Consider the following 24,422-nt stretch of genomic DNA (forward strand, 5'->3'; position numbering starts at 1 on the left):
TAGTTATCATAGAAAAAAGGTGAGCACACATTAGCAGGTGTTGAGCTAGCGGGCTGTCTGCAATGAGCAGAACAGAGTCAGAGAAACACTGATTTGTAATGTCAGTGTTTTTACCAGCTTTGAAAACATGGTCCATTTGTTTTGGACAGGAAGAAACCTCTGGGGATGAATCACCTCCTGGTAAAAACCTTGTGAACAATGAACAACAAAGGAATCTTACTGCCTGGCACATGGGAAAGGCTTCCTACACACTGTTCCTTTAAGTTTAAAAATCAAAGGAAATAGAGTGTGAACCTATGGCTTATACCATATAATCAGTTTATATTTCAGTAAGGCAGGTTTATGATAATAATTTGGAACCATTCAGTGGACTGAAATATTACTATAGATTACAGAAGATTGTTGTACCTGCATGAACTGAAAAGAGGCTTCAAAATCCTCGACAGGATACATCTTAACTCGGAAGAACTTGACCCCCATGATGAGGCTAATAGTACTCTGCACGACATATGGACTTTGCTCTTTCTGTCGCAACTCCTTTAGCTCAGTCATGAACTTCTTCTTCACAGCAGGAAACCTGAGAGAGAGAGAGAAAAAAAAAAAAAAAACGAAATGAGATCCTATACAAAGACATGCACATATAGCTTAGTCAGACAAATCCCAAATCAGCACTTCCACGAAAAGGTTCCTCCTCTTTAGAGTCGTCACGCAAAGAGATACAGACAAGATTCAGGGAGCATGCCTCCCAAAAATATACCAGACTCTGAGTCTGTGCCCCAAGATGAACTCCTCGTCTAGCACCTGATCCCTTGCCCAAATTGAACCAGAGATGGGATTCTTGAGCTGGTCTAAATTTAGAAGATAATTCATCATGGGAGCTCACTAGGAGCATATCTTAACCTCTTCCCTGGTGCCTGGCAGTGTACTCATAAAAAAATGAATACAGATGTTCCTGCACCTTAATCATGGGGAGGAAAAACTGTTTATCATTTCTACAGTGATTGACAAACCACATCTAAATGTATCTAAAATAGCAACAATCTCTCTCTGCCGATACTAAGAATACAGCTATGAGTTACACCCAAATAATCTGAGTACACAGTAAAATTCTTGAACTCTCTCTTTCTTTCTTACTTGACATCAGAGAATAGTAAAGATCTCTATAAAAGACTCTCAGTGAAGAATCCCTCATAGGAAATTAAGCAGAGCACACTTCGGAAAAGAGGTATGCAGTGTGCTCGCTGACCATATCTCTATTTAAAGGGTTTGTTCCTTGCTGCAATGATCTGAAAACTTCAAATAAACAGACATCAATTTCCAGTCCTAGTTTGGTGTGAAGGGGACCTGTCCAAAAGTGTGTCGTCCCTACAGTCTGTTCCAGTCTCTTGAACCGCGAGATGTTTTGCAGAAAGGCGTTAGTAATGGTGACACACCATTACGATGTGGCATGACAGCAAAGCACAGAAGAGCAGAGAATTAACATTTATGAGCCAATGAAGACAGATGAAAAGAGAAATACAACAGTATTTAATTATTTAATCATAGCTCTGCCTTTGCTACTTACTTGGACTGGGCTAATACTCCTATGATTTCAGCATAGAGGTCTGCTACAGTGTGCATGTTGCCAGTGTTGGGACCATGATACCTATTGGAAAGCACAACACACCTTAGAGATAATTAAAACTGAAAGAGAGGAGGAACAGTGCGGGAAAAGACAGGAGCTTACCCTTCTTTGTATCTAAAGTGCTTAAATGCTAAGTTAATGACTTCATTGACCAAACTGTCAAGGACCGGGTGAAGCGGCATCTAGTAGGGAACCAGGAGACACAACAGAATGACTGTGGATGCTCAAGAACATATTCACAAACTGCTGGTCACTATAAGTTTCCTTTGTTGGTGGAAATAAATGATAACAACTCTACTTAAAGGTTTTGTATGTAACTTTAAGAAAATCCTTGTTACAAGTGACTATAGTCAACATCCTGTTGCTTGTGCTCAGTAGCCGTGAGCAAAAGAGTGACAAAAAAGAGATTGACGGTGATTGATCATCATCGTACTATCTGCAATGTTCAGATATTTCATGTGGACCACTGGCTCCATGATACTTAGTAGCTTATTGTTTGTAAATGACATCATCAGCTGACATTACAAGCAACCATGTAGAATAGCTAACTTACAGCTAGCTGGCTAACATTAGCTCAGGTTATGGTTAGCTCATCGGCGGCCACTGCGTCACTCTTGGCTGGTAGACAGCGCTGTGTGCTAGTACATCTTTTATTTGGATTTTCAGGAAAAAATCAGCCAAGTCCTTTTCACAGAAGTGAGTCCACAGGCTGCTGAGGGCAACCAGGAAAGTCTCAGTTTTTAAATCATGGTGCAACGTCATCATCCTTGTGGCAATAAAATATGATTATTAATGGTAAAATGTTACAAACAGAACCTTTAAGTGAGTTTTATATCATGAAATAATGAGATAACCTGAGCTTTTTTTGTGCAACAGAATTAAGTCAAGTCACCTGTTTCAAAACTTCTATGAGCACAAGAGAGAAGATGAAGTCGATGGCCAAATCCCTCCGTTCAAGTAGATAATCTCTCTGCTGCTCATCGCTGTTAGAGAGAATCAAACAAGAGCAACAGGTTTGCTACAATCATACAATCCATGTGAGCGTCAACGTTGTTTCTTTACATTTTCTACAGCTGACACATTGCATGCAGTAATCAATGATTATGATTCTTACTTTTTGGACTTGGTGTTGGCTCTGGGCCGGTACTCGTGCAACTCCTCCTCTAGTCCATTTTGTCTTTTGTACCAGTCAAACAACGTGCGCAGGATGGAGGGGAGACAGTACTCAGCCAAAGAGCTCATGGTGCTTATCAGCTGGAAGTAGAGGACATACATCGTGCAAATGCGTGTTTGTGTTTGGTAATTAACATGCCAAAGTAGGAGATTGCAATCAGCGTTTCCTTTGTTTATTTGTACAGCAGTTTTAAGCGCATGAGATAGTTCATTTGTTTCATGATATTTCCTACATTTCAACAATAATCAGAGTTGGGCAAAATGAAGGAGACTTAAAGTCCAAAGCTATATTACTGGAGAGAGATGGGATTGAAAGGTGAGCTGGTCCTCATGGAGACTAGAGTGACCAGGTACCCATGGGGCACCCTCCCCCCAGTCTTGGGGGGAGGGAGAGGGAAAGGAAGGAATGGGTGGGATGGGCCGGGCACACAGGAAGGGAGGAGAGCCTGGTCGGGCTTGGGAACACAGCGAGCCCTTCATTCAGCACGAGGCCGGAGAAGAATCCTGGCTCTGTGTGGCTGCTGAATGGCCTCACGCATCAGCACAAACACACCCCTGTGGCTGTGAAAGGGCCTTCTCTGCAGAGCCACAGACCTGCTGGACACACCTAGCGCAGAGCCAGTGCCAGCACTCAAGGTAAACACTACTAACCTTGACTGAATCTAAAAGACCTTTTGGGATGTGAGCAGGGCTTTCACCCATCAGCACTTTCATGTTACAGTGCATCATAATGGAGCAGTATTTAAAAACTGACTCTTCTAGGTGCTCATAGGGAGAGGCTTAACACTTAGATGTTAGTATTTTATGTAACTGCTTGCAGGTTATAATGTAAAACACATGGAGATAAAAACTACCACCAAATGTCATCTCATGAATACAGTATATTTAATAAACAGAGATGTCATTAATCAGCACTTACTTGGTCAAACTGAGGATCTTCTCCCCTCTGCAGTGACTTAGTTAATGGCTTTTCCTGAAAACACAGAATAAAACAGTCATTTCACAACAAGTGTAAGTTTACTCATTTGTACAAACTCAAACTGGCAAAGTTCTCTGAAGTTTGTAACTCTGCCCGCCCTGTCCGAAGACTGTGTGGAGTATTTTTAAACAGGGACTCATTACAGCCCAGCTAATGAGAGAGCCATCAATCAGTCTGATACCAGCCATGAGCAGGCAGGGTCAGATATTAGAGATGGGACAGTCATGACAGCTCCCATTATTACAGTCTTCTATCATCTGAGATTAAGGCCTTCATGAAGGATTCAGGTTGAACACAGTCATCTCCTGCTGTAAGGACAATCCTGACTTCTGTATATAATTTCATACAGTAGAAGCAGATCCTATTTATGAGTAAATGAAGGGCGAATGAGTTTAGATATTGAGAGCTGTTAACCAGGACGATGAATTTAATGAACTCACACTAACTTCCTGAGTTTATTAGTTTTCAACATCTTTGAAAGGCCTCAAAACTTGGTAACAACACCACCTGAATAAAACACTAAATGTCACCTTCCTTAAACATTTAAATATTTGATTCATGGCAGGATTTTCTGTTACTGTTTGTACTGTTTGTTCCACCTCCCTACATTTGCGTTTTTTCTTCGCTGTGTCTCCTGGATGCCTGCTGCTCACGTTCTGGTACCTGATGCTTGAAATCTGAAAATACAGGCAGACGGCAGAGTCTCTGCAGACAAATAGGCCACTACACTCTTCTAGTGGGTCATAAGTGATTGAGAGGGATTACGTCTGTATGAGTCTATACACTGTTTTTTAAGAAAGTCCTGCATAGTATATCTCAAAATTCTTTTACTTGGTTTTCAGTCCATTTAAGAAACAAAACAAGCTTGAAGTTAATTATTAATATTTACAGTAAATCTTCAGAATACAATCACTGAAAATGCCCCATAAAATATAAATTTTACCACAGAATTGAAAATTACTGCAGCCTATGTTTAAAATTTGCCCAAACAATTTTACTCACATTCTGCCACTAACGAAGGTGTGTCACAGTCTTCAATAGTCACACAGTAAATAAAAAAAAACTAAAATTACTGTTGCACAATTACGCACACCGGTCTAGTTTCACTTCCAATTTACATGCATGTCTGTGAAAACATGGATGCTTTACACACGTTTTTGCCCCGGCAGCACAGAAGATCTATACAATCAGCACAGTAGCAAGGTAGACACCCAAGATTAGTGTCACCTATTCAGTATCTGACCAAATGTCTCCCCTTATGTTCCTGAGAGCTGACACTGAATAATGTCCAGAGAAGCGTTTTATGCAGTATATTATGATGTCACACCAAAGTTCGACCTTTGTCCTTTTGGATACACAATGTCATCACTTCATAATTACATCCTTTTAGACAAATGTGTGAAGCTGTGTCATAATTGCCGTAAGAACTCTTGCGTTATGGCCACAAAAAATGTTTTGTGAGGTCACAATGACTCTGACTTTTGACCTTTTACCTAAATTCTAGTCAGTTTATTGTTCAGTCCAAATGGACATTTGTCAAATTTGAAAGAAAAAAAAAAAAAAAAAAAAATCCCTCAAGGTGTTCTTGAGATATCACATTCACAAAAATGAGACAGACAAGGTCACAGTGACCTTGACCTTTGACTACGAAAATTAGATTTTATTGCTGAGTCAAAGGGGATGTTTGTGCCAAGTTTAAGGAAATTCCCCAGAGGCATTCTTGAGATATTGTGTATGGGACGGAATGGGATGGATGGATGGACAACCCAAAAACATAATAACTGTGGCTACAATAACTGGCTATCGCCGATGTGGAGGCATAACGAAAACATATTGAAGAGACTGTATAGTGTTTATTTTCACTGGCTACATACATAGCTGAAACATTAAAGTTTTACAAAGTGCTATCCGGTTTCATTCAATTTTCTGGCCAAATTAAACTGAAGATGAATAAATAAAATTATTACACAGGTTTTATTTCAAAGATAGGCCTACTTGATGCATCTTTAGTCAGGGACACCATCTAAAACACACACAACAGTAATTTGGAGTATATTTACATCCAAACTTAACCCACAATTACCACCTAATCTATCCTTGCACAAACCAAAGCATCAGCTTTCCTTTATCTTTGTGCTACTTTGCCGCTGCTGTCTCGTTGGCCAGACAGCAAATCACAGCACATCACTTACTTGATGATTAATCCAAAAGAGCTAACTGTCTGATGTGTCTGACATTGACATTGCGTGGGCTGATGGCAATGTCACTCTGTCTCTTGCAGCTGGAACGCCAGCTAAGCTGCACGCTCTAATGAACTTTTTAGATATTTTGGAAAACGCTTGCATCTGAGGAGCCCATCTGTGCTAGAATGACAGAAAAGTCAATGCCTCTTGCACTGTTGGCCTTTAAAGGACTTTACTGCCTTATGTGGCAAGCTGATACAGCAACATGGTTTGCATTCAATTACAACAACAACAACAACAATTACAACATTTCTCTTTTACTAAATTCATTTTCTGCAACTCAGATATCATGTACCTGCTTTTAATTTACCCTTTGAGTATAGACTTTTTAAAATGTCTTCTATATTTGATTAATTACTACCAGCTACAGATCACTGAACATGACAGATTCTGTTAAACTCATTAAACTGAATGATGATGATGTGCAGGACGGGCAACTGTACAGCAATAACTACAAGTCAGGGCTAAAACAAATCACTCAGCCAATTCTCCACTGAGAGGAAAAGCAACTAGACACACATCCTCCCTGCAGCTCTCTAGAGGGAGTTACACTGAAACAAGGGGGTGCACACTCTCCCTGTGGTAATTAACACTTCCCTGCAGACGGGGACTGGTGACTAACAGCCTCCTATAAATCACAGTCCCTAAAACTTGAGACTGCCATAACAGCCAAAAGTAAACTGACAATATATCAGACCTGTGCGACCTGCATAAAATCAATGTAAATAGTATTTATAACAGCCCTGGAATCTGTAGACATGGGCGGCATTTTTGTTTGAGTTCTTTTTTCCCATCTCCCCTACAGCAGGGTGTAAAAACTGCAAATATTTGAGGTAAACAATGCTACAATGTGGTCGGACCCAAAGCCACAGGTATGGTGTTAAATTCTGTCTGAGGCTTTTCTTAGTAATATGGATCGGTTGGTCATTTTTAGTTGACTTTCAGCAGCACTTGTAAAATACTCATGTGGATCAGGGAGCAGGTGGTGAGTGGTGCAGTGGCTCTTTGCTGTCTGCCTGACTGTCTGTAAACAGAATTATTTATGACAGCTGTTACTGGCCCTACCGATCAGCTGCAACCTCCACTGGACAAAAAGACTCTCAAAGATTTTAGAAGCAGCTTCTACCTTCATCTCATTTTCCAGAGATGCTCATTAGTCAGTATCTTTAGTCTTTAACATAAAGACATGGGCTAAAACATCAATAAACAGAAAAGACAAAGTTACCAGTCAGTTCAAATGATGTTATTATAGTTCAAATTATTTAATGACCAATAAATATTCAGGCCTGAGGTACTTTCTAATCAAAATATCAGGCATTTAACAGTTGCCTAAAAGCCTCAGAAATGCATCTATTCAATTGTGATTATGGCTGTGAAAAAGTGCCAAACCTTCTCTGATTCTTGCCTTTAACATAATTATTTTTGCTGCTTTTCATTGGATGTGTTTTAACAGAATAAGACATTTGAAGATGTCACATTTGGCTCTCTTTCTCTCTTTTTTGACATTTCAGACACTAAATGGTTGATTATTTGATTTAAAAAAAAATCACCACAAAATTAACGTTAGTTGCAGCCCTACTGTAAAGTAACAATGCAGTGTGAGTTTACTTTACTCACAGCACAAAACCTGGAAGTGCTATTTTGACTCAAGAAATAAAGTACTGATCTTTTTTTCATCTACTGAAGACTAATTTGAGATTTTTTTTTACTATCATTTAGTCAGAAAGGTTCTAGGTTCTAAGGTTCTAAAATGTTTTGATTATAACAAATGACACTTGTTTAAAATGATTTTTTTAACCAGCATTTTTTAAATATAGAAGAGCTCATTAAGGAAACATGACTCTTTCCAGGGCTTATCACAGAAGCACATTTCACGTGCCAAACTCAGCTGAAGCCTGTAAACACTGAAGCATGCATGATGAAGCTGACTAAAAGTTCCACATTTTGTCCCCAGGCTGCTTCTGTCTTTGTGCTGATGGAGCTGCTGCTTCATGCAGAAGTACCAGGCCGTCAGCTGACAGCAATTAAACATGACAAGGTAGTTAACATGCCTGCTTTCGTGTGTGTGAAACTCAGTTAGATGCCAGAGGCACTGATTATAACATATTACTGTGATGTATAAACTGTAAGGAGCTTCATTAGCACGAGTCAAGCTGCCTATTGTCACCAAAACATATATCAGCGCATTGTAAATACATCACAAACCAGGTGATGAAGCAAACCTTATGATAAGCCTATAAGAAACAATGCATTATAAAAAGTAAACCAGTGGTTGTCAACCTTCTTGGCTTGTGATCCCTTACACTTTTACCTAGTTGGGCCACTTTGTCATATTTCAGATGGCTATGAGTCGTTAGCAGTTTCACCAAAGGTTAGAAGAAAAAATATGAATAAAATTTGTGTGGCAGAACTTTGTTTTTCTTCTTTTCTACCACATAATCATCTTACAACCCCTCAGATGTATCTTGTGAGTCTTTGAAGGGGCCAGATCTCCGGAAATGTACGAACTGTACATGGAGGAGTTAAAACAATGTATCTTGACCAGCTACAACAGTAAAACGCTACATGTGCATTACTGAGACTTATTACACGGCTCTATTAAATGCTGTATTCTGATTGGTCAGTAGCGGCATTCTGCGGTCTGATATTACTGTGTAATGACCGCTGCTAGTAGCAACGGTCATTACACACAGTTGCTATGTAGCCCAGCGTTGCTAGGGATGCTGCCCTGCAACACTGCAGTTGTCAAACAACTTCCGAGGGAAAAACAAACAGAAGTGGCTGATTTTAACGGATGCCGCTGAAGAAAAAGAATACCTACGGATTTTCTCTGCCAAAAACAAAAGAAGACGGATTTGAATACACACTCGGCAGTCATGCTTAATGACATTTTACGCGAGTTTTATGCCTCGGTTCAGTCCACTAAGCCTGGGTGAGTACAAAACTTTCACCAAAAGTTGTCGAATCCGGTCGGTTTTAGTGCACTTCGCAGAGGCAGACAACATTATTTATTTAACTGATAATTAGCCGTGTAATAAGCGGGATAATGTATAATGAGCCGGTGAATACTGGGAAAATAACTCCCGACAGGGGAATAGAAACCCGACGCGCAGCGGAGGGGTTTCATTCACCGGCTCATTATACATTATCCCTTACTTAAAGCTTCAGTTGGTAACTTTAATCAAAAAAACGTTTTGTCTTTTTTTTGCTGAAACTCTCACTTTGTTCTGACAGGAGTACATGAGACAAATAGTCTGTGAAAAAATAATTTCACTCCTTATCTTCCTACTCCTCCTTACAGCGCTCGCTAGAATCAAACCCAGTGCACTGAATACCAAACCAATCAGAAAACCAATCAGAGTGTTTATCTCAGCTGTTAGTCACTGTTAGTGTGCGGCCAAACTGCCCAACTAGGCAGCGCTGATCAAATATGAATCAAGATTCTGTTACTGCATTGTCTATTTCTCACCTCAGATGTTTTCAGACACATATTTTAGTTGTCATGTTGGAAGGAGTCAACGGAAGGAGCAAGCACCATCCACCTACTGAACCAAATTTCTCATGTTACAGATAAACAGTACACTAAAATGTGTTTCTGAAAACATTTGAGGTGAGAAATAGGCAAAGCAATAACAGAATCCTGATTCATATTTGATCGGCACTGCCTAGTTTCACTGCAGGTCATGAGCAGTGATTGACATGATTGGCAGTTGCGTCGGAGACTCCTCTCCTCTGATTGGCTGTTTTTGTTCATGTACAGTAAGGCCATCAGAAGCACTACAATCTGAATGTAGTGAACGTTTAGGCAAATTTGACAAAAAGTAACTTTTTATAAAAGTTACCAACTACAGCTTTAAGTACATTCTGCTAGTAATAGTTATTATACTTTTATTGAAGTATGATTCTGATTACCTTTACTTGTGTATTTTCAATTTGTTGTAATGGTACTTACTTAAGTAAAGGATCTAAATACTCTTCTCACCACTGTTTCTAATTTATCACTGTCAAGCCAGCTACTGTGGGCCTATTTATCAGGCTTCCCGTCAGACCTTGTTAAAGCAGTTCACAACCTGGAGGTCTGGACACCCACAGGGGGTCACAACATGATTAACAGGGCAGCAAACAAGAAAAAACTAAAATTTCCCACCATGTCGGAGCGCAACTCCTCTAACATTTGCTTTTTTCTACTTCTTCTTTCTTCTTCTATAATCTAATACAATTTTAGCAGCCTCTGAAATGATTAAAATGGAACAATCTGTAACAACTCTACTCAAGCTTTGATTAAACTGCACACCCAACTCATAGTCATGCAACCTTAGATAAGCAGTTTAAGAAAAAGTTAGGAGGCCTGCTTAAGAGCACTCAAAACATGACATCACCTTTCTCTGATAATACCAACAGCCAATTTCTGATTTTGTCTTAACTTCTGAAGCAAAACACACATGACAATCTGCACACATCTTTAAAAAGTGCAACAACAATCAGTCTCCACAGGACACAAAGAGCAGTAACCCTTCAGTCTGTCACTCTCTGCTGACTCACCAGTGGCTCAGCCATGATGATGCGGATCTTGCGCTCCGACATGGTGGTGAAGTTGGCGAAAAGGCTCTTGAGGACGTACTCGCCCGGCTTGCTCTCCGGGTCAATGCTGATGGGCATCATGGCTGGGGGACCCTTCTCTCCCTGAGGACAGCAGACTGGAGGGATGGGGGGTTTAATGTATCCGTTCCCCACGGGCGAAGCTGTGGAAACAACACAAAAAGCATGAGATGGGAAGCAATTTTGTTGAGTCAAACATTGCCAAATCAAGCACAAATGAGTGAGACAGGACCAGCCACAGATCTGTTTACAAAGAGAGATCACCGAATAGAGTATTACTGAGAAGCTTCCAAACATGGACATAAAGTTCCCAACATGTTGAACATTCCTGAGGGAGACTGTCCAAAGGGCACCGGCTTGCCCCGAGTCTGCACTTTCTTTCCTCCTGCTACAGTGAACACAGCGCGTATGGAAATTAAACCATCACGGCCAACAGCTGGTGTTTTCATTTCGTACCAAAGATGTCATTGCCCTTTGAGGGAAGCAAAAATCTTGTGCATGTGACCATCCTTCAGCCAGTGTTATGATGTGGCCCACGTTTAATTAGGGATGGCTTGGTTTGGGCCATAAAACCCCCACAAACTATCACAGAAGTTAAAATTTACCTCAGTGTTACACTCCACTGCCTCCAGACACAAAAGTGCTAAACATAGTAAAGAACTGCATACAAACATCTCATTAGAGCTGTGAGATTTTTATTTAGCCTGAAACTCTGTAACCTCTAACTGCACGTCCACCTCACCAACAGTCATAAATCTGAAGTGTAAAATATTCAGAGAGGACAGAGGAGACTTACTGCCTCACAATGAGAACCACATTCCCTTCAGCCACTGCATTCTGAGTGTGTAAGCGTGTGTGTGTGTGTTCATGTAATAAATAAATATGACTGGACAGAAATCACACCAGCAGCAGCAAAGAGCAGCCTGCACAGTGTCAGAAGCACATTATATCTGTCAGAGGCATGTATCAAACACCAGACTGTGTGGTCAGCATGAGGTTTGTTTTCTTTGCTATTAAATTATGGACCAAAATTGGATCACAACAGTTTAAATTCCTGGTTAAAGCTGCTGTGTTTAGAGCTTGCCAAGACAATACACAGTATTTGGAAACACCTCAGCCTTGCTACATATTTGTGCAAAGTGCAACTGTCATATTGAGAAATTTCTCTGAGACTACAATAAGAAATGTTGAATTAAAATTATATTAAATATATTTTAAAAAAAAACAAAAAAAAACTGTTACTGAGTTAGCCAGAGATGGCCACGCTGGAGGTTCTAACACTTCATCACAAATGTGAAAAAATCTAGGTCTGTCCTATACACCAGTTTTTGAGCTTTGAAGCTTCAGTGAGAAATTTTCAGATTAATCACAGCTTCGACGGGGTGGGGGATGAAAGCGAGGACATCAGCTGATGCACCTAACATGACAATTAGCCACTTTGTTAGCACGCAGGTCACACATTAGCCATAACAGCTAGGAAAAAAGAATACTTTGAAGATGGCTAAGCTGTTACTTACACCTTTCAGGTGACTTGCCAAACTTGTAGATTCGTTACACAGCGGTTGCCCTTGGCATATCTCTACTTTTGGGCGTCATCTTTACAAAATATGAAACTACTCCACACACTTGATGTTTTTGATATCTTGCTATCATATCTTTAAGCCTGTCACATATTGTAGTGCTGGATTGCTAGTGACTGACATTAGATGAGAGCAAGTCAGAGTCTCAAAAGTTTAAATGTCCTTGTCTGAGAGTAACTAAAAATAATTACTGCTGATGCATAATGAATAATGTTGGACAACTATTTCCTAATTTATGGTATATTTGGGGCATATATATAAACAATACTGATTTTGACCTTGATAATCATAGCAACAAGCAAAACTTCAAAGCTTTGAAGCATTTGGGTCAGCCCTACAGAAATCTGAAGCATGTTTTAAAGGAGTACATACAGGTTTTTTAATTATCATCAAAGTGGTCCATTCTGTTCAGTGTAAAAATCAGCAAGTATACTGTACATCACGCTTAACAACACAACCCATGGAGACCTGATGAACCCTGAAACTCAAGTAATTTATGTTCATGTTGTGACAAGACATAAACCTACAAAGGAGTCAGATAACTGGCAATTTAATTTAATGACTTCTGTAGTCTGCCAAAAGAGGAATCAAAAGCAGGAACATCAATTTTCTTGCAGATCAAAGGTTGAGAGGATAAAAACGGCACTAACGAATTACCTAAATTGCTTTACTCCAAGCTATTACCTCTTTACAAGTAGTTGAAGGAAACTGCAAACAAATGCACACAAAAGAACCGGGAACTGAGATATGCATCAGCACATGTTGTGCAGGGAAGAAAACAAGACAGGAGTTTAGCAAAGTTTCAATCAGCATTTCTGGAGGCTGCACAGTAATAGTATGCAGCTCTGACAAAGCTGCACAAGAGAAGCTGGAGAATCACTGTGGAACCAGTTAACGCTTCTTCTCCAGGTCTTTTCGGGACATGTGGCGTTTCAATATCTTTCAAGGAATCCCCAGCACGTGTGACGATCTCCAACAGCTTTCAGAACATGCTTCCCTCACTTGTGGCAACTCAGCACCTACCCAGGCCTTTGATGAAGCTGATGACGCTGGCCTTACTCCAGCACACAGCCGTCCCGTCCATAGTGGGGAAGGAGGATATGGTATCCAGGGTTGTCCTGAATCAAGACAAAATCTTGCTAGTAAAATCCACCAACGTCCATGTCTTGTGTGTCAGCTGGCTCTGTCCTGCTGGGCATAGTTTCCATGGCGCACAGAGCCAACAGCGGGTGTGTGTTAAAAAGTGGGAGTAGTGTTTGGTACCAGAGACCACGCAATCGCCAGATCTCACTCCCTCTCTCTCTCTCACTCTCTCTGAGCTGCCTCTGCTATGGCTTCCTCTAGCCTTGTGACCAACCGTTGCCTTCCAAGAGTGAAGGTCAGGCAGGAATTTTTAGCTGAGGCACAGCACAGTGATGAGGTTCAACATGCTATGGTGGCATAGTTGTGTGACTATATTTATCCCGGGGTACACACTATACTGACAGAGCAGCCCTCCCCTTTTCTGCCACCATCCTAAAACACAAGGAACAGATGACCCGAGTGTAAACACCACTTTTGATCAGGCCCATGCTTCGGCACACTTCTCAAAATTTTTTTTTTTTACTTTTTCAAGCACTAGGTTTTTAGGTGACTTCCCAGCAACAGAGAATCTGGATGCAAATCTAATTTAACAAACATTTTACAGGGCATAACTTAATAGATAAATTAAATCAACATATCATTTTATCGAAATTATCCCATGTCAATTACTTAAACTGGAAATGAGATGTGAAGAAAGCAACCAGTGTGCATATCAAGCCCTTTCTGTTGCTCTGGGTGCTGTACGAAGACTCAGACGCGACATGTGACTCCGCAAACAAGGAGCTCGGGCACAGTGTGCATTACATCATCGCCAGCGCTGGAAACACCCTGAGCATGGTGGTGCTCCCTAGAGGACAATGCAAACAGGCTAACAAGTGTCTCTCTTGCACGCACCCAGGCACATACACCCCCATGCACCCACAAACACACACACACGTCCAAAGAATGCTGTTAACTATATGCATCCACGGAGACTGTCCCACTGAGTAAACAACCACTTTAGCAGTCGTTTGTGAACAGAGTGGGTGGATATTTAGATGCCACTGAAATCCTTAACCGGAACTAAAATTCCAATATCAACACAGACCTTTGGGAGCACTTTATTCAGCTGCTGTGAGAATCATTGACTCTGCATTTCTGTGAGAGAATAGTGGGCAATACAGGCTTTGAAACTGCAAAACATTACTATTTAATCAACACATTCTCACTCCATACTCATTTCCCAACATGTCATACTCACTCTTTCTCAGTGGTGCTATATTTTAAAATATGACACGCTAGATATTCCTCCTGCATCAGTTTTGGATGCACAGGGATAGCAAGACGATTTACGCTCTTACAGGCATTGTGTCTTTTTAAAATAAACTTCAATTTTCACAGGAAATGTGCAGTTTCAACTTGTTAAAGACATACAGTCTCTTTTCAAAATAAACTTACACATAGATAAAACACTTGGTTTTTAGGTTTAATTCCTTAAGCACATGGTTGGGTTCAGAAAAATACATAATGATTTGGCTTAAGATAAGTACATTTGTTACTATCGTAATGTAACATTACGTAATGTGACATACAGTATGTCACTACACATACCAGCACACCACATGTAATAAAATAAGTCGACTGACTTTTGGTTTCACTCAGGACACGAACAGCAGGGTGAAAGTCCATGTTTGTCTGACCTATTTACAACCCCACCTGCCCATCCTGTACAGACTTTTTTTGCTCTTTATACCATGGTGCTTGCCTGGACCAACAAAAAGATGCAGTTTGGGGCATCTCACACTGCCACTGAAGGGTGCCTTGGTGTGTCGTTGTCTGATGACGAGGGCCACTGACCAAGCGCTGGTATTTGACAAGTTGGAGTGATTGAATCCTCTCCTCCAACACTGTACAGTATTTATTATACTTGCAGGCTTGGTATAAAGGGACACTGTTCTTAGGTGCTTCACCAAAGGTGGGAGTTTGCGTCATGTAACGTAATGAGCGGGAAAACACTGTCGTCTGGTTTAGATCATAAAGTTTTAGGTCAAAGGAAACAAGCAGAGTCCCTGTTAACAACCAGATGTGCCACACTGACTACGTTTCCATCTTAAAATGAAACAGAATAAGTCTCTGGAGCTTACATTTAATCTATGGCTTAATTTAGATCCTGGAATGCTGTCTGAAGTTGAAGCTGAACTATTTTTTGCTGAAATATTTATCAAAAGAGGAGGTGACAGCTGGAGCCAATGGAGCAACAACATTCTACTGCTAATACATTATCACAAGTTCACAGTTTGAGTGTCCCAAAAATGGGCAGAGTGGAAAGAGTGAGAGAGTGATTACAGACCTCTGTGAAAAGCAGATTAAAATGTCAGTCTCAAACTACTGACCATCAGCCCTGTTTTAGCGAGCTGACATCATGCTGGAAACTGCTGCCTGCTGCGAGAGAGCATTTCATTTATGTAAGTCCTCGTAAAAATGCCTGCATCTGTCTCTTCAAGCTAAATGGAACGGGCTTGTGTGTACAACTTCTGCAATTTCATTCACAATTGATACATGTTTTTTAGCTCCTCCAAAATAGAGCACAAGTACTGCACACATAGTTACACTACGCTAAAACTAATGAGAAAATGAGTGCAAGTGCATTTCATAACAATAAAATAAATGGCAACTGGCCTGGACAACAACACGTTTGACTACTCATCAGAGGAGCACTGCTGCGCTTGGCTCATTGCAGCTCATCTCCTACTCTGATTGGCTGATGGTGGACCGGCCTTCAGGCAATTTGTACACCAGACCTGATGCCGCTGCTACACAATGCCAGTTCTGTGCTGCTGGTTGTCACTGTTATTAGAGCTGGACACACTAACTTATAAGAGACCACTGTCTAAAGGACCTTGGCTTTGTTTACCTTGTGGTCACAGTGCATACAGTATCTGATAGAGAGCAGGGAAACACACACTGCTGGTTCCAGGAACTTATTCAATCCTGATCAGTTTTTATATGTTCAATAATTAAGAGCTAAACATATTATTTCTTATTTCCATATCAGCAGCCAATATGTGTCTAGAATCCTAGTGTTTTGAGAAGAGTATTTATAAACTACACTGTCTCTGTTGCCATCTTGTGATTTATTATGTAACAGCTCACGTAAATGGGAGCAGAGAGATGAAATGAGGAGATCTCATATTTAATGAAAAATGTTAAATGCATAGCTGTCGGTCGCTGCTGATACAGTACAATGAACGCATGTGCCTTTATCAGCAAAGTGACCCACTCTGAGGATTATGCAACATCATCAGGAGATGGCTCAATGTTGAGTGTGTAGACAAGGACAGCATGTTCTATGGTGTCGCTTTTCATTCATATTCAAGACATATACTGAAGCTGCCACGCTGCCTGAGAGGTGAAGCTCACTTGCAAGCATGACTCACTTCAGATTTTAAGGAGTTCCATGGAAGATGTGGCTTTAGTTGCTAAACTGTAATTGGGAGGTGTTTCACTGACCCAGGAGGGGCATTTCCTGGTTTGTTTTACTTCCAAATGGAGTCCGACTTTATAGTTCACCTCTCATATCTTAAATGAAACAGAATAATGCCATGATCAGATGCACAGAGGCATCCAATCCCATCCTCGTGAGCCACAATGGGAGGCAGTGGAGCTGTGAGCTCTGGACAGAATATGCAACCAAGCTGAACCTCCACTAATCCTATTACAGTGCCCTCCCATTTAATAAGAGCTATTTAGACTCTGTCAGAGACTCACACACTAAAGTAAGATAAGAACTTAAAGAAAAGCAGCAGAAATGAGATGCTAAATCACCATCAGCAGCAGTACTTACTGTGTAATACACCGGTTAACCCGAGTAATAGTAAGTGTACCACAGTGAGCATGTGTATAATGAGCAACTTCTTCTGAGCCAATAACTCTTGCTAGATATCTGAAGTTATGTCCCTGGCTGTTGCTATGAGACAACTGAAAACCTTTTGGAGTATGGTGCTCTGTGGCTAAAAGTATGATGCTTTCAAGTCTGCAGCAAGTGGTGTGCTGTACAATGATATCAGCTCAGTCTGCAACAACCAACAGCGCATCCTCATGACGGACCACAACAGGCTAAAGAGAGGCTAAAGTCAGGTTCCCAGTAGAGCTTCAGCCTCAGCCAGTCGGTCAGCTCTGTCAGCTGAGGACAAAACCCACAACAACAAGAGACAAACTGCTACTCACTACCACTCCACGATTTCAGCAGGGATTTGATGCTGATTTCAAAGAAGCCCGAGTCCTGCTGGCTGGCCATGGCTGCAGCTTCCCGTTGAGTGTCCCCCCTCTACTTGTGATTTCCCTCCAGTAGCAGCAGCAGCAGCTGAGCTGGGACCAGCAGGTAGCGCCTGCTGTCACCTCTCTGTGACGCACACAATGCTGTGCTGACAAGACCCTGAGAAAACACACTAGCACTGCTTTACCCCTCCTCTTGTGTCCTGTCCTTGGCTATCAGCCCTCTCTCTCTCTCTCTCTCTCTCCTCTTCCCTTCACTCTCTCTCAACATCTCTCTCCCTCTCTCTCTCTGTAAAGCTGTGGCAGGCAGTGGGCGGCAATGCAAGCTCCCTTTAAATAACTGCGCGGAGGCTGAGAGTGCAGGAAGCAATCCTCTTAGCGGAGTGCAGTTAATAATAACTACTGTTTGTCTGCGTGCAAGGCCTGATAACGGTGACAGCGCTGGGCTTGTGCGTCTTTCAGCGTGACTGGGAGCATCTGACGGGCCGCCGCCACTGACAGAGGAGATGGAGAACGCGGGAAGTATGACACATAACAGGGAACATCTGGGAGAGCAGTGGAAAGAAGAAGACACTAAAGTGATCAGCAAGCAGATGGGATTAACTGCACACAGGGGATCTGCATGGGAGCAGGGGCTGACTGTTGGCTTTTAACCCCTTTATGTCTTAACAGCACCATCTTTAAACAGCTGTCAAGTCAAGTTAGTCAAACAGTGTGAATTCCTTTAATTTTTCACAGACTTTTGTTATTATTATCATTAGGGGGGAGTTATTGTTTTTATTTTACAACAATCTAGCTATTATGAATAGCTTCATAATCCGTTTATCTAAAAAGCATCAGATAAAAGGGAATAAGGTTCCCAGAGGGTGACATATTCAACTTGTTTATTTTGGCTGAACAACAGTTGCTGAAAAAAGTAATTAACACACCAAATCACAAATAAGTAATTAACAATATAATCAAATAATTTCTGTCTAGCAGCTATTATAACATACTAGTTTAAGACCGTGATTAATTAATGGCTTGTGTAATAGTTTCAGCACTATCATTATCATTTCTTAAATCAAGCAGCAGCGTGCCCCCCAATTATTATTGTCTGAATAACAGAAAAGAAATCAGTTAGGAAAAATATATTGCAGTCTTGCTGAAAATGCTATCTAAAACATGTCAACATTTGTATTTACACACTTCTGTGTTTTCAGCCAAACCAGTAAAATTCCCTCATTTTATGGATGCTGTTAAAGGGATACCTTGCTGATTTTCGACCAGCTTTCTATCATAATAACGTGGTCAGTATGTGTACATGAACTGTGGTGTACTTCCCAGATCTCCCTGCTCACCTCTCAGCTCAAATCCATGTCATTTTTTGCTATAGCTTTACGGCTGCTGCTCCAACTACAGTTTGTACCTCAGCATTTTTTGTCTGATTTTTGTATGCCCACCACCATGGGAACACAAGAGCACGGAAGCAGATTTTCTCTCTCTCTCTCTCTCTCTCTTTAACTCTTAAACTGTAAAAACCAGACAGATCAAATAAAGACCATTATTCTGTCACCATATTTCCCATTTCTAACCTAAAACACCTACAGAAACATATTTTAGTGAACTGTTTGGCTGTAATCTGAGAATTTGTGAACAGAAAGTGTGCGGCATGCTGTTTCCTGTATTACGAAAACAAACACTGCTTCTCAAAGCCAAGGATGCTTCCTTGGTAGGACAGATCCTTGCAGCTCAGGTCCTACAGAGGCTAGGCAAGACTCCTTCCGAGCTTTCAGTGAACACACATTGGAATAGGCTAGTGAGTACCCAGGTGAGCATCACTGAAGAGACCCCGCTTTCATTTCCGCCAAATGGTGTGCAAAGAATTGAGGGTATTTCATGCCTGCTGAGGATACACATATTCATCCTTAAAAATTATCTGAAGGAAGGACTGGTTCCTGGGTAGAATTTGAGGGATCCTTGACATTGGAACAGTCCTTCAGCAAGATTGGATGACAGCATCCTTAAAATTCAGCTGTTTCAGGATCCTTACTTGACTATGATAAACACCAAGATGGTCAAACAGGAAAACTAAGATAAAATACAAACCAAGATTCTATTACTATGTTGTCTATTTCTCCCCTCAAATGTTTTCAGAAACATATTTTAGCTTACTGTGTAATTGTAATTTAAGATAGTTTTTTACTAGCCGGCCACCATATTGTTTCTCGTGGAAAACAGCCAAGCTCAGATTACAGCACGTATCAGCGGGAGCATTTGTTGATCCGATGTGGTACAGTGTACTCTGGTACTGTAGTTATAGGTTTTCTACCGCTTGAGCAAAAGCAAATGCCACAGCCCTTATCCTCTGTTTTCTCTGTTGTCATATAGCACCAATTTCAAAAGCATTTTTAGAGCACAGGCAGCCCAGTTTTATGAAAAGATCATCTTTCCAGCAGTTAAACACTTTTTTAAATGAATCTTACGACCCTTTGACTAAATTAAAATGAAAACAAACTTCACTGCTGCTTCTTCTGGACATGTAACAGTTCAATCCAATCTTGACAACATTTTGCAATGTAAAAAGTAGATGCATGTCATCAACCATATGGACAGTAAAACACATCCTCCAATCCCCCTTCCTCTACTGCCCCTCTTAGTATAATCCTATCAGAACTCTGTCTGTCCATCAAGTGACAGCCACTTGACCTTCATTACATAATACACTCTGTGATGGAAAAGCCATCACTGGTCGCAGTGTTTGGTAAACACACACTTCAGGGTCTCAGGTGTCCTGACTCTACCCAACACAGTGCTGCCTGGCTGCTTCATCTGGACACAGGACATTTTTGTTATGTGCACTGTCTCATAGTATGCCTGTGTATAATAATCCCACCCTCCTTCCCACAGCAGTGCCTTTGTTTTTATTTTGGCACCACTAAATAAACCACCTTGTACAAAAGAGCTGTTGTGACTTGAGTCATCGTTTATGAGGGTTGGGTTTCCAACTTGTTATGCTTCCTGTCACGCCATAACAGATTAATGAAGTCAGTGGTGGACACTATAACAGCACTGTGTGGCTAAGCTTTGAGGTTGCTACTGATGCTGTAACCAGCACATAAAGTGAGCAGATGTCAGAGCTTACATAAAGTGATGCTGACACTAATACAGTTCAAAGGGTGATGATATACTGTAGCTGGTGAGGATATCACACTTGCATTAATGCTGTTCACACAAATCCATATGTCCCTTCTATTTTGGTTCATCTGTGGTGTCTTTTAACACATCTATGAAGTAAAGACAGTAAAAAGCTACACAGGTATCTTCCATTTCTGCCTGAACTAAGGAAATCTTCCAATACTGCCAGTATCTCTGCCTGATCAGCAAACATCTCCCCACCCTGATAGATTAAGTCAACATCATTATTTTAACTAGATTGCATGGTATCATTCTGAGGGTTAGAGCACAAACTCTACAATCAGCTCTTTCTTTAAGTTACCAGTAATCTGATAACGTTCTGATAAAGTTGAGGAATCTGCAAATCAACTTTGTTCTTAGATATGATCAGGCCACGATTAGAAAGAAATCTTTTATCTACACAAACAGCAATAAGGAGTACGATCAGAGCAAATTTGACTAATTGTGGGCAATTGCTTTGCCTATTATGGTCACAGCAAACAGAAATCAGGCCAAATGGATTCTTTAAACACCGAAGAAACAGTTCACTTCCTTGACTTGTCCATCAGCTATAATCTGGTCAGCCTGACTTGTCCAGAAAGAGGCCCTCTGTAGGGCAAACGGTTATGTAATTCCCTCGCTGAATAACTGTAGATGTTTTTTCGACAAGGCTGCTAAACAGGAAAAAGTTAAAGTACAGGCGGACCGACAGAGACATATCCCAAACTTCCCATCATTTGAGAAGCAGTTATAACTTGTTTAATGGACCTGTCTCTCAGAGAGATTTGAGGTGACTGCACTAGAAAGCCATAAAGCAGACTGTACGCTTCTACAGATATCTAAACTGTCAAAGCAGATCACAAGAATATGTAATGAACATGCCAGAGAAGACACCTTGGTGTTGATATCAAACTACATCAGAACAGCCAGGAGTGGATATCATTAAAATATCAGACCACTCTGAAGAAGCTTAAATACCGTGTTTATGGCAGAACACCTTATCTGGATATCTTTAAACTTTTCAGCATAACTGCTGCCAAACATTTGGACGTAAAGCTCTGACAGTTTACTGGCACACTGGATAAGATCTGTGTCACTTCTTCAACAGGAAACTACTTCAGTAATGCCTTCATAATTACCGGGCTTGCAGATCTGTTTTTTTGGCAGCAACACCCAAAGCAACATGTGTAACAGATGAATAAACTAGCATTGCTGATTGAAAAAAAAGATTGTAAACATTTTTCCTTAATTAGGTTTTTTGGTGGGCGACCCCTCTGACACATTAAGCACTTATTAAAAGCATTATCAGGCTCTGATGAAGGTTAGGAATGTGAGGTATGTCTGTCCAGTTCAGCCATCTTTGTGGTTATCAAGCTTAAACACTTGACTCTCCTTTTCTCTTGGTACTCCTAGTTGCTCCTTATTTTTGCTAAGATATTCTGGTCTGTAACGCCCCTATTTATTTCAAGTTATTTTTCTAAAACATAAGGGGTGCAGACATTTTGGAAAGTGAGGTCAGATAGAATGCTAATTTGTCAAAATGAGCTAAACCACACAATATATCCAAAATAGTGTGATGTAGTCCTGCACATACTCCTGCACTATCTGACTCCATTATTAACAAGCCATCAGATTCCTAGGTGAGTATGACAAATACAGTGGGGAGGTGAGGTATTTCACAGAGTGATTGCAGTAGTAGCTGAAATGCTGGCATCTCCTCTGCACCACATTTTTTTTTGAGAAACACATTTCTGCCAGATTAAAAACAGAATTCTTGAGGCGATTACCAGAGCTTCACAGAGTCAAAGCAACACCTACTTTCAAGAATGGTGGGCCTCTTCTTATGGCGCATCTTTTTAAACTTCCCTCTGAAGTCCCTGGGTGGGAATGGGTCCAGAGGTAGGTTGGCAATGCGCCCCAAGACAACCTCATCCAGTCCCTCAGAGCAATCCGTCTCACTCTCAGCCATGTCTCTTACAGCACTCTCCTCTAAAGACATGTTGGATGGCAGGGAGCCCACAGCTACTTCTATCATTCTTCCAAAGAAGTCATTTGAAGCTGTGCCAGGTTTTCTCCTCCTTTTCCACTGTAGTGTCTATTTTTTCTCTTCCTTTTCCTTTTCTTACAAACTTCTCTTGGTCGGCGGCAGATTTCTGCCGTGCAGAGATGCAGCCTGAGCTGTCAGCTTCGGTCTGTTAATGTGTTTTAACCCCTACACTTGTCAGGGCAGTTCAGCAAGTTACAGTAACATTCATGAATTGGGCAGGTATTGGATTACTTAGGCAGTCCCTCCTCTTTTCAGCAAAAAGGCAAGAGGCAGAGAAGAGAGGGGCAAAGTCATAACTAAAGAGGGAGGGAGAGGGAAAGAGAGGCCACTCTGACAGCTACAACATCCCCGCCTACAGTATGCCCATGAGGCATTCCTGAATAAATATCCTGTATTTGTCTTGGAGTCCACACATCAAAGTCTAAACACATATGTCTCGCCTCTGGCACTGTTAATGACGCGCAAACTAATTTCTTAAATAATGGTGTACTCATTACCAGCACAAGTGAGGATACTTAAAAGCTGCACACTAACTCCGCTTCAGAGATGTTTGACAGAGAAATACATTCTCCACGAGCACTGCAGAAAGTCCTCACTGGTTCCATCAGCTCAGCACACAACATCTGCACATTCCCTCTACTTTATCCAGTCCTCTGTGCTGCGGCCCATGTTGTTGTCCCACTGCATTATTTTTTGCTGTTTATGGCTGGCGTCATTGAGGAAATGAGTGAAAGGTGTGAAACCATCAAGTAATGAGTAAGACGCAAATCCAGAGAGGCATTCACACAGCTCACAGCTCATGCTCTATTGAGTGTTTTTTTAACTACTGAAGTGAACACTAGCTGGACACACCTACCACATGAACCAGTTTTTCCAAGTCTGACCTACATCAGCAATACAAACACCCTGTGTATGTACGTGACATGAAGGCGTTTTCTGTTTTAGGAATAAACCACAGTTAGAACATGGAACAACCAGCCTATACATACCTTTTTTTTTTACATCACTGATATGTTTTTTTTTCTTTCAAGAATCTGTGTTGCAAACAGAATAACGTGGCCACCATTAAAATGTCAAACATTACACCTAAATATGATTAACCTCACGGTCGACTGAACATGCAGAGCTGAACTATGTCAGATAGAATAGCTGCACCACAGGGAGCCCCTGGCAACAAGTTTTCTTTCAGTCTAATTAGTCCAGCAGTAATTTCACTTTTCATCTACCTGTCAGAGAAAAAGGTAGCCTAGAGAAAACTGTTTCTGTGGAATGCTTCTGCAGCGGCACACTTGAGAAAGCTGTCAACAACAACAAAGTGCATTCATCATGTTTCTACCACTCCTGCAGAGTAATGGAGTCTGAATTACAATTGGCTACCAGCCTGGTACTGGCCTACTTAAAAATGCCCTTCAGGACAGGAGTCATCAGGTTGTTTTAGTAAATAACAAGCAAAGCAAGGACAGGTGTTTGCAACATCTCAAGACATGCTTTGTGGTTGGGGTTGAGGGACAAGATCCAAAGTCAGCAGAACAATAGTAGGAACCCTCAATATCAAACACATTTGTATATCCACTGAAACACACACACACATACACACAAAATTTAAAAAATCAAAATCAAAGTCAGACATGCCTGCGCTCACTCTAGCTCAATCAAAAATGAGCCTGCTCAGTTTTTCAGGCAT

The 24,422-nt window shown here is 41.1% G+C and overlaps 1 protein-coding gene across 4 annotated transcripts in view; it reads right to left on the bottom strand.

The window, feature by feature from the left end:
- frya (furry homolog a (Drosophila)) overlaps positions 1 to 22,874 on the bottom strand; it is a 54,711-nt gene extending 31,837 nt beyond the window's left edge. For 3 of the 4 annotated variants that reach the window (XM_033631019.2, XM_078166961.1, XM_078166963.1), the window contains exons 1-8: positions 22,510 to 22,874; positions 10,562 to 10,761; positions 3,717 to 3,770; positions 2,739 to 2,878; positions 2,517 to 2,607; positions 1,727 to 1,806; positions 1,565 to 1,645; positions 409 to 577 (exon numbers count right to left, since the gene is read on the bottom strand). In XM_033631019.2, coding sequence (XP_033486910.2) covers positions 409 to 577; positions 1,565 to 1,645; positions 1,727 to 1,806; positions 2,517 to 2,607; positions 2,739 to 2,878; positions 3,717 to 3,770; positions 10,562 to 10,761; positions 22,510 to 22,726 — 1,032 coding nt within the window. In that variant the 5' untranslated portion in view covers positions 22,727 to 22,874. Of the gene's footprint in view, positions 1 to 408; positions 578 to 1,564; positions 1,646 to 1,726; positions 1,807 to 2,516; positions 2,608 to 2,738; positions 2,879 to 3,716; positions 3,771 to 10,561; positions 10,762 to 17,487; positions 17,773 to 22,509 lie in introns of those variants that run through there. The other variant, XM_078166962.1, reaches the window with a different exon arrangement.
- Positions 22,875 to 24,422: the final 1,548 nt, after the last annotated feature.

Source organism: Epinephelus lanceolatus, chromosome 4 (assembly GCF_041903045.1).
Source record: "Epinephelus lanceolatus isolate andai-2023 chromosome 4, ASM4190304v1, whole genome shotgun sequence".
In the NCBI taxonomy this organism is placed as follows: domain Eukaryota; kingdom Metazoa; phylum Chordata; class Actinopteri; order Perciformes; family Serranidae; genus Epinephelus; species Epinephelus lanceolatus.